The sequence below is a fragment of the Myotis lucifugus genome, unplaced genomic scaffold, assembly GCF_000147115.1.
Source record: "Myotis lucifugus unplaced genomic scaffold, Myoluc2.0 scaffold_376, whole genome shotgun sequence".
In the NCBI taxonomy this organism is placed as follows: domain Eukaryota; kingdom Metazoa; phylum Chordata; class Mammalia; order Chiroptera; family Vespertilionidae; genus Myotis; species Myotis lucifugus.
In genome coordinates this window covers 208,253-225,408 of record NW_005871424.1, presented here as the reverse complement: position 1 = coordinate 225,408, position 17,156 = coordinate 208,253, and the positions used below count along the sequence as shown (strand labels likewise).

General features: G+C 42.0%; 1 protein-coding gene across 8 annotated transcripts in view; it reads right to left on the bottom strand.

Moving 5' to 3' along the window:
- Window positions 1-17,156, bottom strand: part of NDE1 (nudE neurodevelopment protein 1) — a 37,067-nt gene that overhangs the window by 9,109 nt on the left and 10,802 nt on the right. For all 8 annotated transcript variants that reach the window (XR_002832353.1, XM_006101658.3, XM_006101660.3 and 5 more), the window contains exon 4: window positions 11,336-11,484. Coding sequence is in view for 7 of the 8 variants with exons in the window: in XM_006101658.3 (XP_006101720.1) it covers window positions 11,336-11,484 (149 nt within the window). In the remaining variant the exon portion in view is untranslated. The remainder of the gene's footprint in view (window positions 1-11,335; window positions 11,485-17,156) is intronic.

Here is a 17,156-nt window from a genome sequence, read left to right as displayed (position 1 = left end):
ATAATGGTGATACAGTTAACACTACTGGACTCTATCTTTTTAAAAACAGCTAAGACGGTAAATTTGATTTTGTGGTTTTTTAGCACAAAAAATAAAAAATTTAAAAGTCTATGTAATAACAACCCATAAAAGAGTAAAATTAGATTAAATCAATTTTAATCTTTGTAGATCTTTTTGGTATACTAAGTAAAATAACCTTGAAGGAATGTATTTAATTTTTAGTCACTTCCAATTCGGTCCTAAGTCTTTCAGGGTTATACTTGCACAAGGTTATCCCCCTCCTCAGTTTAATGTGAGCATTTAGTTTTACAGAGGTACAGTGTAGGGACCATAACAAGCAAACAGCTGATGGTGTCAAAGGATTATTGTTCTGCAGCAGACTGTCAAATGTTCCAAATATAACTAATGAAATTTTATAATAAAAGTGTAATGTTCTTAAGGTTTTAAAAACAAAAGTTTTGTGTTCCAGAACTTTATTCATTGTATAATGGTGATTTGGGCTTCTACCTCATCTGATTTAACATTCAACTTGGCCAAAATGAGAACCAATGCAATTTTAGTAAAAGAAAAAAAAAAGATCAAAATTACAACTGAACTACAGAATAACCATCATTCAGAACCACCTGAAATCTAGCTAAACAGAAGACCTACAAGTAAAAATATAGAAAAAGCCACATCAACACAGGTAGGAGGGGTGGAGACACGGAACCAGGTGGTCCCACACCCAGGTGTGGTGGATAAAAATTGGGAGGGATATCTTGGCTGTGGAGGTTGCCCCTGAGAAGAGAGAGGTCCTGGCCTCACACCCCCCCCCCCCCCCCCGCCAGCCCAGGGTTCCAGTACCAAGAAGAAAAGTCCTGAGAACTTCTAGCTGTAAAAGCCAGCGAGGATTATGGCTGAGCGAGATGGAGGGCTGCTAGAGTCCCAGGCATTCCTCTTTTAAGGGCCCATGCACAGACTTACTAGGACTCACCCGCTCTGAGCTCTAACCTTGGGCAAGCAGCTCAAAGGGCACCAGGGACATATGGGGAGAAACTGAATTCTCTGGGTGAGGGCTGAAGAGGTAGCTTTCTCTCAGACAAGTGCTGTGGCAGAGGCCACAGTTCCTTTGCTGAGCCCTCCCACACAGAGCAAGCAGGTGGTGCCATATCTGAGCCTCCATCAATCTGGCTATCACTGTTTGCCCTGGCCTGGTGATTCCCTCAGATCTCGCCCAACCCAACTTTCAGATCTGCCCAATCTGTTCCAGTGGCTTTTCCATACAAATTGCCTGTTTTGGCTCATGCGTCAGACTTTGCTAAAATCTTTCGAACAAGCACTATCTGGTCTCGGTGTGCCCCTGACCTTTTGTTAAGTGATCCCAGGCCTGGCACTAGTGGCAGCCAGCCTTGTTTCATAGCTTGGCCTCTCCTGGGCATCTCCAAGCCCACCACAAGTAGCAGCCATCTGCAGATTGCTTTGTAGCTCATACCAGGAGGCCCCAGGCAGGGCTCAGGCAGTGGCTGACTTTGGCCTGCACGTCAGGCCTGAGCCTTTGCACCCAATGGACAACTTCAGACCACAACAAAGCACCACCCAACCACCTCCACAATAGACACACTCAAGAAGCAGACTCAACGGGCACCAGAGACCCACCGAAGTAAGTCCTGTTCCATGGGATGCGCCCCTGAACAGCTTTTCCTTAATGGTGGTTGCAGCTAGTCCTTGCAGCTGACTGACCTGGGGATAAATCCCTCCCACTGATGTACCAATAGCAATCAAGGCTCAACTATAACAGGAGGGTGCACACGGCCCACAAGGTGGGGTCTGGAGGGGACACACCTGGAGAGCCCAGCTCAGGTGAACAGGGAGGCTGCACCACTGGACCCTATAGAACACCTACTAGATTAGGCCACTCTACCAAGCCTAAGAGATATAGCAGCTCTACCTAATACATAGAAACAAACACAGGGAGGCTGCCAAAATGAGGAGACAAAGAAACACGTCCCAAATGAAAGAACAGAACAAAACTCCAGAAAAAGAACTAAACAAAATGGAAAAAATCTCCTATATGCAGAGTTCAAAACACTGGTTATAAGAAAGCTCAATGAACTCAGTGAGAACTTCAACAGCATAACAAAGGACATGGAAACCATAAAAAAGAACCAGTCAGAAATAAAGGTTACACAAGCTGAAATGAAGAATAATTTACAGGGAATCAACATAGAGCAGATAAATCCAAGAATCAAATCAGCAATATGGAATATAAGGAAGCAAAAAACACCCAATTAGGAAAGCAGAAAGAAACAAACAAAAAATGAGGATAGTGTAAAGGAGCCTCTGGGACAACTTCAAGCGTACCAACATTCACATTATGGGGGTGCCAAGAGAAGAAAGAGAGCAAGAAATGGAAAACCTACTTGAAAAAATAATGACAGAAAACTTCCCTAACCTGGTGAAGGAAACAGACATGCAAGTCCAGGAAGTGCAGAGAGTCCCAAACAAGATGAACCCAAAGAGGCCCACACCAAGATACATCATAATTAAAATGCAAAAGGTTAAAGACAGAAAAAATCTTGAAAGCAGCAAGAAAATAACAGTTAGTTACCTACAAGGGAGTTTCCATAAAACTGTCAGCTCTTTTCTCAACAGAAACTTTGTAGGCCAGAAGGGACTGGCAAGAAATAGTCAAAGTGATGAAAAGCAAGGACCTACAATCAAGATTACTCTACCCAGCAAAGTTATCACAGAGAATCAAAGAACATATAAAGCTTCCCAAGGCCCTGGCCAGTGTTGCACAGTGGTTAGAGTAACAGCCTGCACACCAAAGGGTCTCGGATTCGATTCTTGGTCAAGGGCATGTACCTGAGTTGCAGGTTTGATCCCTGGCCCCAGTTGGGGGTGCAGGAAGCAACCAATCAATGTGTCTCTTTCACATCAATATTTCTCTCTCTCTCTCTCTCTCTCTCTCTCTCTCTCTCTCACACACACACACACACACACACACACACGAAATGTTAAAGGGTCTTCTTTAAGAAGAGAAGAAAATATATAAAAAATAAAATGGCAATATATACAATTGAATCTAAGAAACAAAATGAACAAGCAGAACTCAAAGATACCAGTTATCATAGATATAGTGAGCATTTTGACAATTACCAGATGGGAGGGGGGTTGGGGAATGGGTAAAAAAGGTGAAAGGATTAACTGATATTTAAAGAATAGTCAAAGACATGCAAACTACAGCATTGGGAATATATAGTCAATATTCTAATAACTATGTATGGTGTCAGATGGGCATGAAATTATTTAGTAACTTACATGATCTCTAGTCACTGAAGTACATCTGAAACTAATATAATAGTGTATGTAATTTAAAAAGAAAAATAGCCTGGCTGGTGTAGCTCAGTGGTTGAGCACTGACCTGGTCAGGGCACATGCCGGAGTTGCAGGCCTGATCCCCAGTATGGGGCATGCAGAAGGCAGCTGATCGATAATTCTCTCTCATCACTGATGTATCTCTCTCTCTCTCTCTCTCTCTCTCTCTCTCTCTCTCTCTCCCCCTCCCTTCCTCTCTCTGAAATGAATAAAAATAGTTTTTTAATGGAAAGAAAAACAAAAATACTACTAGAAGAAAACTGAGGCTAATTGCTCTATAACCTTGGAATGCAAAAGGCCCTTCTAACTATGACTAATAAATTTGATTACATAGAAATCAAATAACTTTTTTTTACAGTAACATACAATAGATAAACCTGGAAGACAAATGACAAACTCCAAATATTTTCAATTCGTATCACAAATATAGAAAGATCTCCTAGAAATTGATGAAAACAACAACAACCAACAACCCAATTTAAAAACAGGCAAAGATAAACAGAGTTCACAGAAAAAGAAATAAAACAATTCTTAAATATAAGAAGAGGAGCTCAAGGTCACTCACTTCAGAAACCTATCATACTGGCAGAAATCCAAAGTTTGAAAACCTTCTGTTAGTGAAGCTATTTGGAAAATGGGGACTTACATGCTGTTGGTATAACTATACAGAGAACTGGGCAATAATTATCAAAATCACATATGCAGGGGGCAGATCAGGAGCCAGGTGGAGGGGGTCAATGGGGGAAACAGGGGGACATCTGTACTACTTTCAACAATAAAGATAATTTTTTTTAAAAAACACATATGCACGTATTTGACCCAGCAAATTCACTTCTGGGAACTTATTCTACAGATATGTGCAAGCAATGCTACCACTCATTACAGCAATGCTTATCTCTGCAGAAGAATGAAAATGAAGCAGATACCCATCCAGGGGACTGAATAAATTATTATGTATTATACATACAATGCCAACCATACAACAGAGTATTATGTACCAGGGGGAACAAAAAAGAACAAAGAATGCAGTGTCCAAATACAAAAGATCTCCAGGTCTATGTTATGTGAAAAAGCAAGATGTACAACAGTGTGTACCATATGCTTTTGTGAAAAAAGAGGGGAATAATACAAATTTCTATTTCTATTTGGTTGAGTTTGCATTAAAAACTCTACTCCTTTGTATGTTATTTTAGAACCACATGAATGTATAATCTCTTTGTGTTAGACTGCATTACTGGTCCCAATTCTTCACCATCCCTGCGTCTACACCCTTGCTATGGCCTCATTGTGGGTGGACTGTACCTTCCCACCCCTTGACATGGCTTGGCCATGTGACTTGCTTTGATCAAGGATATATGGGTGGGATAAATGGTATGCCAGTGGCTTGGCAGAAATCAAAACATACTATAAAGCCACAGTAATAAAGTCATTAAGGTGTTGCTATAGTAACTCATAAATTATACAATGGACCAAAATAGAGAATGCCGAATTAGATCCCAGGATATATGAGAAGTTAACATTAAACAGAGCTGAGTTCAATTCAGTGGAAAAAAGATAGCCTTAAGAAATAAGAAAAAGTTCAAACAAACAAACTTTACACCTAAAGGCACTAGAAAAAGAACAATTGAAGCCTGAAGTTAGAAGAAAGGAAATAATGTAGATCAGATCCAAAATAAATGCAAGAGTCACTAAAAAGGCAATAGGAAATCAATGAAACTGACAGCTGGTCCTTTGAAGAGATAAAATTGACAAACCTTTAGCTAGACTAACCAAGAAATAAAGACAGAGTTCTCGCCCTATCCGGTTTGGCTCAGTAGATAGAGCGTTGGCCTGTGGACTGAAGGGTCCCAGGTGCGATTCCAGTCAAGGGCATGTACCTTGGTTGCGGGCACATCCCCAGTGAGGGGTGTGCAGGAGGCAGCTGATCGATGTTTCTAACTCTCTATTCCTCTCCTTTCCTCTCTATAAAAAAATCAATAAAATATATTTTTTTTAAAAAGAGAGAGTTCTCAAATAAACTAAATTAAAAATGAAAGAACTGTCCTAGCCAGTTTGTTCAGTAATTAGAGCATCATCCTGCGGACTGAAGGGACACAGGTTCGATTCTGGTCAAGGGCACATACCTCAGTTGCAGGCTCCGTACCTGGCCTGGTCCGCGTATGTGCGGGAAGCAACCATTGATGTGTCTCTCTCACATCCATGTTTCTCTCTCTGTCTCTCCCACTCCCTTCCATTCTCTGTAAAAAATCAATGGAAGACCAGGCTAGGTGGCTTGGTTGGTTAAAGCACCATCCCATACACTCGAAGATTGTGAGTTCAATTCCTGGTCAGGGTACATACCCGAGTTGCTGGTCCAATTCCCAGTCAGGCAGAGACAACCAATCAATGTTTCTCTCTCTTTCTGTCTCTCTAAAATCACTGAAACATATCCTTGGGTAAGGATTTCAAAAAATAATAATAATGTGCCCTAAAATTATTTACAGTTCTAGTCAGATAATTTCACTTCTAGGAATTATCTAAGGGAAATATGCAGATGCTCAAAAAGATATATCTACTGCCCTAGCCAGTTTGGCTCAGTGAATAGAGCGTTGGCCTGTGGACTGAAGGGTCCCAGGTTGGATTCTGGTCAAGGGCACATGCCCAGGTTTCAGGCTCAATCCCCAGTAGGGGGCGTTCAGGAGGCAGTCAATCAATGATTCTCTCTCATCACTGATGTTTCTCTCTCTCTCTCCCTCTCAGAAATCAATAAAAAAAAATTTTTTTAATTTATTTTTATTTTAAAAAATATATATTTATTAATTTCAGAGAGGAAGGGAGAGGGAGAGGGATAGAGAGATAGAAATATCAATGATGAGAGAGAATCACTGATCGGTTGCCTCCTGCATGTCCCCTACTGGGGATTGAGCCCGCAACCCGGGCATGTGCCCTTGGCCGGAATCAAACCCGGGACCCTTCAGTCCACAGGCCAACACTCTATCCACTGAACCAAACTGGCTAGGGCAATAAAAATATATTTTAAAAAAAGAGATATATCTACTAAGAAATTTACTATGGTATTATTTGTTAGCGTGACAGAAAACAAACCAAGATCCTAGAACAATGGTATATGTATTTGAGGAGATATTATAAATGAATAAAAATGTTTAAAAAATAAAAAACAACAAAATCAATGGGAAAAATAACCTCAAGTGAGGATTAAGGAAAGGAAAGGAAAGGAAAGGAAAGGAAAGGAAAGGAAGGAGGAGGGAAGGAAGGAAGGAAGGAAGGAAGGAAGAAAGGAAGGAAGGAAGGAAGGAAGGAAGTTACACTGATAGAAATACAAAAAATTATAAGAAATTACTACAATCCCATTTACAAATTAATCAGAAAGAATAATATACCTTAGAATAAATTTAACTAAGGAGGTGAAAAACCTATATACTGAAAACTCTAAGACACTGATTAAAGAAATGGAATGAGACATAAATAAATGAAAAGATATCTCTTGCTCATGGATTAGAAGAATTAATATTGTTAAACTATCCATACTACCCAAACCAATCTACATATTCAACATAGCCCCTATCAAAACTCCAATTGCATTTTCCACAGAACTAGAATAATTCTAAAGTTTGTTGGAACCACAAAAGACAAAGAATAGCCAAAGCAATCTTGAGAAAGAAGAACAAAGCTGGAGTTACACTATCTGATTTCAAACTATACTACAAGGCTATAGTAATCAAAACACAATGGCACTGTCATAAAAGTAGACACATAGATTAATGGAACAGAACTAAATCCACACCCATATGGTCAATTAATTTATGACAAAGGAGGCAAGAAAATACAATGAAGTAAAAACAGTCTCTTCAATAAATGGTGTTGAGAAAACTGGACAGATACATGCAAAAGAATGAAATTTGATCACTTTCTTACATCATTTACAAGGATAAACTCAAAATGGATTAAAGACTTAAATTTAAGACCTAAAACCATAAAACTCCTAGAAGAAAATATAAACAGCAAACTCTTTGACATAAGTCTTAGCAATATTTTTTTTGGATATGTCTCTTCAGAGAAGCAAAAGAAAAAATAAACAAATATGACACCACCAAAATAAAAAGTTTTTTCACAGCAAAAGAAACCATCATCAAAACAATATGACAACCTACTGAAGGGAGAAGATATTGGCCAATAATATATTAGATAAGGGATTACCAATCTGATTAAAAACTGGGCAGAGGACCTGAATAGACATTCTCCAGAGGACACAGAGATGGCTAATAGACACATGAAAGGAAGCTCAACCTCACTAATCATCAGGGAAATGCAAATTAAAACCACAATGAAATATCACCTGCCACCTGTCAGATGGCTATCATCACTAAATCAACAAGTGTTGGCAAGCCTGTGGAGAAAAGGGAACCCTCCTGCACTGTTGGTGGGATTGTAAAATGTTGCAACCACAATGGAAACCAGTATGGCGGTGCCTCAAAAAATTAAAAATAAAACCACCATAGAACCCAGTAATTTCACTTGTGGGTATTTATATAAAGAAATCCAAAACATCACTTCAAAAAGATACATGCACTCCTATGTTCACTGCGGCATTATTTACAATAGCCAAGATATGAAAGCAACCTAAGTGTCCATCAAAAGATGAAAGGATAGCCTGGCCAGTGTGGCTCGGTGGTTGAGCATCAACTTATGAACCAGGAGCTCACAGTTCGATTCCTGGTCAGGGCACATGCCTGGATTGCAACTCGATCCCCAGTAGGGGTTGTGTAGGAGGCAGTCAATCTATGATACTCTCTCATCATTGATGTTTCTCTCTCTCTCTCTCTCTCTCTCTCTCTCTCTCTCTCTCTCTCCCTCTTCCTTCCTCTCTGAAATCAATAAAACTATGTTTTTAAATATATGAATGGATAAAGAAGATAAAGAGAACCAGTGGTTGCCACATGGGAGGGGTATTCAGAGAGTTGAGTGAAAAAGAAGGGATTAAGAAATACAAATGACCAGTTATAAAATAGTCACAGGATATAAAGCATAGCATAAGGAATATAGTCAATATTTAATAACCATGTAATGGTGTCAGAGAGATGGGTACTAGACTTATCAGGGGGATCACTTCATTAGCTAAATGTCTAATCGCCATGCTGTACACCCAAAACTAATATTGTATGTCGACTGTAATTGAAAATTTTAAATTTTTTAAAAATAAGTGTGTCCTAAAAGGCTAAAACATCTGAAATAAAATTAACACTAAGAAATGTACTTCTGCTTTGCCATATTTATGCTGGTGTTTATAGATTTACTTTCTGAATGAACAAGTCATTGTTGATCCAAAACAAAAGAAAATGTGGAAGAGCATTAATCATTAAAATCTATTTTAAGGCTTGAATCATCTAATCTGTTCACCATCAGTCATTAGAGTAATTTGATATATGCCAGATTGAAGTTTCCTTTAGTGGTCAATAAACCAAGAACGATTGATTAATTAGTATAGGAATGCTTTGTCTTTGCATATAGTTCAAGGCATTTTCTTTTCGTGTGTTTAATTAGCAGATAACTGAGGAAAAATTAGGGTTTGTACAGCCATGGCATAACATTTTAGGGCTGGTACCTTGAAGTATAATTATGTTCTTTCACAAAATGTCCTGTGGAACTGCTATCAGATGGAATTTTTTTTTTAATATATTTTTGTTGATTTCAGAGAGAAAGGGAGAGGGAGAGAGAGATAGAAACATCAATGATGAGAGAATCACTGATCGACTGCCTCCTTCACGCCTCCTACTGGGGTGCCCTTGACCAGAACTGAATGGGGGACGCTTCAGTCCGACCCGACACTCTATCCACTGAGCCAAACCAGGTAGGGCTGGAATTTTTTGTTGGATGAATCCTCCAACAAAAGCAAGTATATATATATGTATTCATGAGCACATATAATGGGCAAAGAGACCTGGAGCAAAGCCATGCAGGACTAGCCATGAAGAGTAACATGAATGATGTGTACTTGAGCTAAAGATGTACACTTCCTCTAGAGTTACTTAGAACCTCACTCCTCTGCTTAATTTACACGTTTATAATTAGAAAATCTGTGAGTGGATAAAAACACTGTGATGCACATCTAGACAATGGAATATTATTAGTGCTAAAGAGAAATTAGCTATGAAAAGGCATGGAAGAACCTATGAGGCAGGTTACTAAATGAAAGAAGCAAATACAAAAAGGCTACATCCTCTTTAATTTCAACTATATCACATTCTGGAAAAGTCAAAACTATGGAGACAGTAAAAAGATCAGTGTTTAAGAGGGGTTAGGAGGAGAGAGGGATGAATAAACAGAGCATAGTGGATTTTTAGGGCAGTGAACCTACTCAGTATAATACCACAATGATGGCCATATGTCATAATACATTTGTCCAAACCCAGAGAATATACAACACCAAGAGGGAACCCTAAGGTAAAGTATGGACTTTGGTTGATAATGATGTGTCAATGTAGGTTCACTGATTGTAACAAGTGTACCATTCTGGTGGGGGATATCCATAGTTGGGAAGGTTGTACATGTATGAACAGGGGATATACAGAAACTCTCTGTACTTTTCTCTCAATATTGCCATAAACCTAAAACTGCTTAAAAAAAAAGTCCATTTAAAAGAATTTAAATTTTTTTAAAAAAAGGCAAATGAAAGGTATTTTCAGATAAACCCAAACTAGGAGAATTCATCATCAGCAGACATGCACTACAAGAATCCTAAGAGAAGTTCTCCAAGCTGAAGGGAAATGATACTATGGGAAACCCAGATACCCAGGAAGGAATAAACCAGAAATAGTTAAGTACGGAGATAAATATAAAAGGCTATCTTTTTACCCTCTTTAATGTCTTTAAAATACACTAGGCTTTTTAAAGCAAAAATTCCAATAGTGTTTTGTGGAATCCTTAGCATCTGTAAATGTAGCAATAGCTAATACAATTGCAGCATAAAGTTTGAGGAAAGTAATTGAAATTATAAGGTGTGAGGTTGTTACATTTTACCTGAAGTGGTACAATATTAACTAAGTAGACTGAAAAGTTCAGCATGTATATCCTGAGCCCTAAAGAAACCACCAAAACATAATGCAAGAAACTGTGGGGACAATGCAAGGGCTCCATGTCTTCACAGCAGGTGGGCTACATGAACATATGCATTTGTCCAAACTGCCGGAACTGTGCACTTAAGATCTGTGCATGTCATCGTATGTAATTTTTACCTAAATTTTTTAAAAAGGTGCTTTCTTAAAAAAATAGCACCTGGCTCAGTGTAGTTATTCAATTAATGTTCGTTACTACTGTTAGTATTCTGTTAACAATAGACTATTGGTTTATGAAATACTGTTCTTTGAACATACTTCTTTCCTTCTTACTGTAGGGCAGTGGTTCTCAACCTTCTGGCCCTTTAAATACAGTTCCTCATGTTGTGACCCAACCATAAAATTATTTTCGTTGCTACTTCATAACTGTAATGTTGCTACTGTTATGAATCGTAATGTAAATATCTGATATGCAGGATGGTCTTAGGCGACCCCTGTGAAAGGGTCGTTCGACCACCAAAGGGGTCGCGACTCACAGGTTGAGAACCGCTCCTGTAGGGCCTTATTTATTTAGCACAAGCTTGTCCTTCTGCCTGAAACATTCCCACCTCCCACTCTTCCCCTGGAAGATGCCTATCCACCCCTCATTCTTCACCTCCATGGCACTTCCTCTGGGAAGCCTTGCCAGACATTATCTCACCGACGGCCAAATTAAGATATCCTGTCACTTGCCCCCATGGCACCCTGGACTTACTACTGGAATTAAGTTGTGCTTATCTGCCTATGAGACTGTAAGATCGTAAGGAGGCTGGCTTGGTTTCACTCACTGCTGAACTCTCTATACTCAACGCAGTGCCTGGGCCCCAGGTGCTGGTGGCAAAAAGCAGAGACAAAAGGCTCCAAGACCTGTTTTCTTCCTGACGTACCGTTTCGCTCTCTCCAGGTCATCATTTGCTTGCTCCAGCTCTCGGATATATTTCTGCAGCTGATCTTTAATTGCCTTTGTCTGGGCTAGGTCATCCTCTAGGGCGGAGATCTGCCGGTAGCCTTCAGAATGCTGCGTCTCAAACTTTTCCTGAATAACAAAATCAACACTGAATGAATGATTTAAGACTTCTGATAAGCTCTGTTTATCTCCCCCTTCCCTGTCACCTCCTTAAAATACTGAAGGCTAATCCTGGAATGCATGCGCTCCTCTTGTACTGGTAGTACATACATGTGTGTGTGTTTTAAATGTTTTTATTGATTTCAGAGAGGGGAAGGGACAGGGATAGAAACATCAATGATGAGAGAGAATCACTGACTAGTCAACTCCTGCATGTTCCACACCAGGGATCGAGCTCACAACCTGGGCAAGGCATATGCCCTGATAGGAGATCAAACAGTAACCTCCTGGTTCACAGGCTGATGCTCAACCACTGAGCCACACCGGCAGGGCAGATACATGTTGTTTTTAGTCACTGAGCATCCATTCCTCCCACTCTCCACAACCTGCCAGGACCCTAATTTCTTTAGGGGGTTTATCTCTCCATTACTACAGGATCTTCATGGGACTATCCTCCCATCACACTCACTGAAGAAGCGTCAGCCTTCCTCTCCCACCCTCCCGCCACAGCCAGGGACAAGCCTCACTGCAGTCCATAGGCCCTTTCCCCAGGTGTGGATTTCTAAGCAAGTGACAGAAGAGAACAAGAACAGGGGGCTGTCCTGTTCCGAGTGCTTCCTGCCTCCCAGGCCCTGAGCATCTGGTACCTTGCCCTCTCCCAAACCTGATCCTTGCAGCCTCTGGGTATCAAGAAGTAATCAGCCCTAACTGGCTTGGCTCAGTGGATAGAGCGTCAGCCTGTGAACTGGGTTCTATTGCGGTCAAGGACACATGCCCATGTTGTGGGCTGGATCCCTAGTAGGGGATGTGTCGGAGGCAGCCAATCAATGATTCTCTCTCATCATTGATGTTTCTCTCTCCCCCCCCCCTTCCTTCCTCTCTGAAATCAATAAAAATATTTTGAAAAAAAGAAAGAAGCAATCATTTTGCTCAAAGTGTCCACAGACATAGAAAGCCACATAAACCTCCCCACACCTATTCTGCAAGGACAATATGAATCCATGTCACGTGATTCCTAGATCACAAAGAGAACATCAGGGATCACAATGACTTTGGTAGCATGTACCACACAATAAGAGCAGGACATCATGTACTCAGTTTGACAAATGTTCTGACTTTGTGATCCAGGACACTTCCCCTGCAGCATGGGGGAGTCAGAAGAAACTTCTGGACCTGTGGGAGAGGGAAGAAAGGAAGGAAGGAAAGCAGGGAAGGAAGGAAGGGAGGGAGGGAGGGAAGGAACAAAGAGAGGAGAAAAAACCTGTTATGAAATATGAGAGGAAGCTTAGTGCTTTCCAAGGCAAGGAATAGCCCAGATGACTTCTCAATGATCTATTGTTGCCCAACTGTAGAAGCTAACATTTATCATTTACTCTGTGGCAGCCTCTGGCTCAGTAGACCAATTACATTGCCTCATGTAATGCCATTTCCGAGATGTGGAGACTGAGGCTCAGTTACAGAATTAGCCCAAAGTCAACTGGTAACAAATGATGGAGCCAAGATCCAACCTGGGCCACCTGGGTCCGTGCTCTTAAAACAACTATGTCAGTGGTTCTCAACCTTGGCTGCACATTAGAATCACCTGGGAATCTTTTAAAATCCTGATTTCTGGGCCCCACCCCATAACAAAGAAACAGAATTTCCGGAGGATGAGGCCCAGAAATCAGGATTTTAAAAAGATTCCCAGGTGATTCTAATGGGCAGCCAACGTTAAGAACCACTGAACTATGCCAAACTGCCCTCACCATCTCAATCCAGGTGGTACAGGTATTAATCTCTCTCCCTCTTTCTTTCCTTCTTTTCTCTCCTACCCTCCCTTCCTCTTTACCAAACACCCTTACTACCTTTCCTTCATCCACACACGAAAGAAAACACTCACTTCCCATATGAAAGGCCCAAGGCTTAGAAAGTTAAGGAAAAAAAAAAAACACACTAAAAATAGGCAACTCCTTTCTTTTCTTTACACCCAGCCGAGTAAACAAAGCTGTTGCTAGAATGACGTAATGGTGCCTAGGCCGGGAGGCGTGGAGAGCCTCTGTGAAGAGGAACGCCCACAGAACAAGCAGATTATTTACAGGGGGAGGACAGGGAGGGCCTTTCACATGCTCAGCCTGCTGGGTCCCCTCTGATACTCCGTTTCCTGGCCGTGAGCAGAGAAAGTGTCTCCACTGAGGCGAGCAGGGGCAGACCAGACCCTGTGCACAGCAAGTTCTCAGGCGTGGTTCTGATGGCCTCACACCCTTTAGGTGGGTGCACCTCTAGATAAAATAAGAGGGTGCAGGATCCTAGGTTATTAACCTAAATTCAAATTCAGAGGATGCAGTTAATGAGCTTCTCCACCAGCACAGAGATTCAAAAGAAGTCCTTTGAACTCGTGGACATGAAAAACTATTGCTGAAATGTTGCGCTTTCATTTGGGGCTAATTATAATGAGCTGTCAGCTGATGGAGGCATCAATAGATGCTCTGTTTGATCCTTTACAGGCTTTTTTATTCAACTTGTGATGAATGAGCCAGTTGTCAAGAAGTCTGATTCAGTTGACTACATTCCTCTTAGGTGACAAATATGGGCTGGTGACACTTTATTCCAAGGTATTTCTATTTGTTCCCCTGCTCTATACACTGAGTCTCACAGATCTGTTGTGTGCTTGTATTGGTGGTCTGCAGGTACAAGGGCTCAGCTCTGAAGCCGTTAATTACTTAGTAATAACTTGATATTTATTCAGCATCCATGGAGGGCCTCCTTCCCCCTCCAAAATATCAGCCATATCACTGATCTTCCTTCCATAGTTTTCCATCCCAAGAATCCCCTTCAATTTAAGGACTGTTTCCTTGGTGCAGGGGCCAAGCTGTTAATAAAATGAGTGAAGTGGGCCAGGTGTAGGAATAAAGAAAGTGGCACTTATCCCTCAGTCGGAGGTGGTGGTGGGGGCAGCAGTGGGGACTGGGGTGAACTGCAGAATGCTTGCTCTAAGCAACCACTACTCGGCTTTTTGCTGGTGTGAAAGAATGTAGGCCTGGTGTAGCCAGATCTGCCAATGCTCAAAGGAAATCGGAATTCCAGGTTTTTATAGCCTCGTAACTTTGAATGTTGATATTAAAGATATAACTTTTACTATCAAAAGAATAAACTGTGAACAAACACTGTTACTATTAGCATGCTTAAGTATTTAAAGGGAAGTGTATAGTATAGATGTTTGCAATTCACTCTGAAATGCATCAAAACATAAGACAGACTGATGGATGGATATGTAATGAAAAGTATGGCAAAGGTTACTGGTAGAGCTTGGGTGGTGGATATACAGGTGTTTACTGGAAAACTTTTTCAACCTGCTGTGTGCTTCAAAACCTTCATGATAAAATGTTGAATGAAAACCACTAAAGGCTAACAAACAGCATCGATGGGCCAGACTGATCTGCAAATGGCCACTTTGGGCTCTGTGGTCTACAGCATAAAAGCTTGAACTCACTGCTCAGCTTCCAAGGTCTTTGGGGTCTTCCCTCTGTCCTTCCCCCTCTCTCAAATCCCCAATTCATTTTGTTATTGTTGTTAATCTTCACCAAGGATATTTTTTTCCATTAATTTTTTTAAAGAGAGAGGGAGAGAGAGAGAGACAGGGAAAGGGGAAAGGAGGAGGGGAGGCAGGAAGAGAGGAAGGAGGAGAGAGAGAAACACGGATATGAGACACATGGATTGGTTGCCTCCCGCATATGCCCCGACCAGTGCCGGGGATCAAACCTGCAATCCAGGCATGTACCCTTGACCAGAATTCGAACTCTTAATCCTTTGGTGCACAGGCCGACATTCTAATCACTGAGCAACACTAGCCAGGGACCCAATCCATTTTTTGGTCTCACTTTTTCCCATGTACTAATAAAGCCAGGACTCCCAACGTCCACTTGACACTAATTCTTGTCTGTGTCTGTGGCAGGTCCAGATGAACTCTTTTTTTTTTTTTTTAATATATATTTCTTTATTGATTTCAGAGAGAAAGGGAGAAGGAGAGACAGAAACATCAATGATGAGAGAGAACCATTGATGGACTGCCTCCTGCATGCCCCCAAATGGGGATCAAGCCTGCAACCCAGGCATGTGCCCCTGGCCGGAATCGAACCTGGGACCCTTCAGTCTGCAGGCCGACGCTCTATCCACTGAGCCAAGTCGGCTAGGGCCAGATGAACTCTTTATCAACCTGTGGGCACCAAGCGCACACACACACACACACACCCACCCATCTTCAAACACTAGCCCCAAGTCCCCTCCCAGGTGGCCCTCCACGAACCCATCTCCCAACCCATGCAGATCTTTCTCGCTCAGGAGGATTTCATGCTCATACTATGTACGGTAACTAAGCATCTTTTCCTTAGGTGCTTTCTGGTGTTAGGTTTGTCTTCCCTAAGAAGCTTCCAGAGGGCGAGTAACACGTCTCCCTCCATCACACCTATCACTGCAGGACCTTGGCTCGTTCCCACAGCAGCTCATCAAAATTTACAAAGGGAGTTTTATTAAGAAAAAATAAATAAAAAGATAAGCAGACATGCCAGGGCCCCACCCAGACTTACTGAGAACAGGAATCTCAGGGCAGGGGTGGGTTCGGGCCTGTCTAATGTTTACCAAGCTGGCCAGGTGATCTGCCTGGCAGTGAGGGTGGAGAACCAGTCTCCAGGGCACAGTGTTATCCCTTAGTGATCAGGTGCTAAGCCCTATAGAATGTCCAGAAGGCAGTCTTTACCCTTTAGAACAGTGTTTCTCCAGATACTTAGCAAGGTCTGGAGATATTTTTGGCCTCCACACCTGGTGGAGGGAGTGCTACTAGCATCTAGTGGTTGGAGACCAGATTCTGATAAACATCCTATAATGCAAAACTTAGCCCTCACAACAGAGAATTATCTGGCTTCCAAGGTCAACAGTGCCCAGGTCTGGGAACCTGCTCTAGACGGGCACTGTCCAAACAGAATGTTCTGTGATGATGGAAACATTGTACAACCCCCCTGTCCAATCATCAGACCCACTAGAGACATGTGCCTACTGAGCACTTGAAATGTAGCTAGTGTAACTGAGGAATTAAATTTTTATTGATTTTATTTTAATTAATGTAAATGTCAATAGCACTTATGCCTAGGGGCTACCATACTGGAAAGCACAACCCTGGACCTTATAATACAACTAGAGGCCCGGTGCACGAAATTTGTGCACAGGTATGGTCCCTAGGCCTGGCCGGCGATCAGGGCAGATCCGGGCCTCCCTTCTGGCTGCCGGCCAGGGCCTTCCTTCATTCCGCACCGCCCCCTGGTGGTCAGTGCACATCATAGTGAGCAATCGAACTCTCGGTCTCCCGGTCGAACTCCCGAGGGGACACTTTGCATATTAGCCTTTTATATATATAGACTAGAGGCCCGGTGCACAAAAATTTGTGCACTGGGGGGGGGGGGGGGTCTCCCGCCCGGCCTGTGCCCTCTCGCAGTCTGGGACCCTCGGGAGATAATGACCTGCTGGCTTAGGCCTGCTCCCGGGTGGCAGAGGGCAGGCCCAATCCCTAGGTGGAGCCCCTGGTCAGGCTCAGAGCAAGGCTGTTTGGGGAGTTGGGGCACCGCCCCCTGTCATGCAAAGAGCAGGGCAGATCGGGAGGTTGCGATACCACC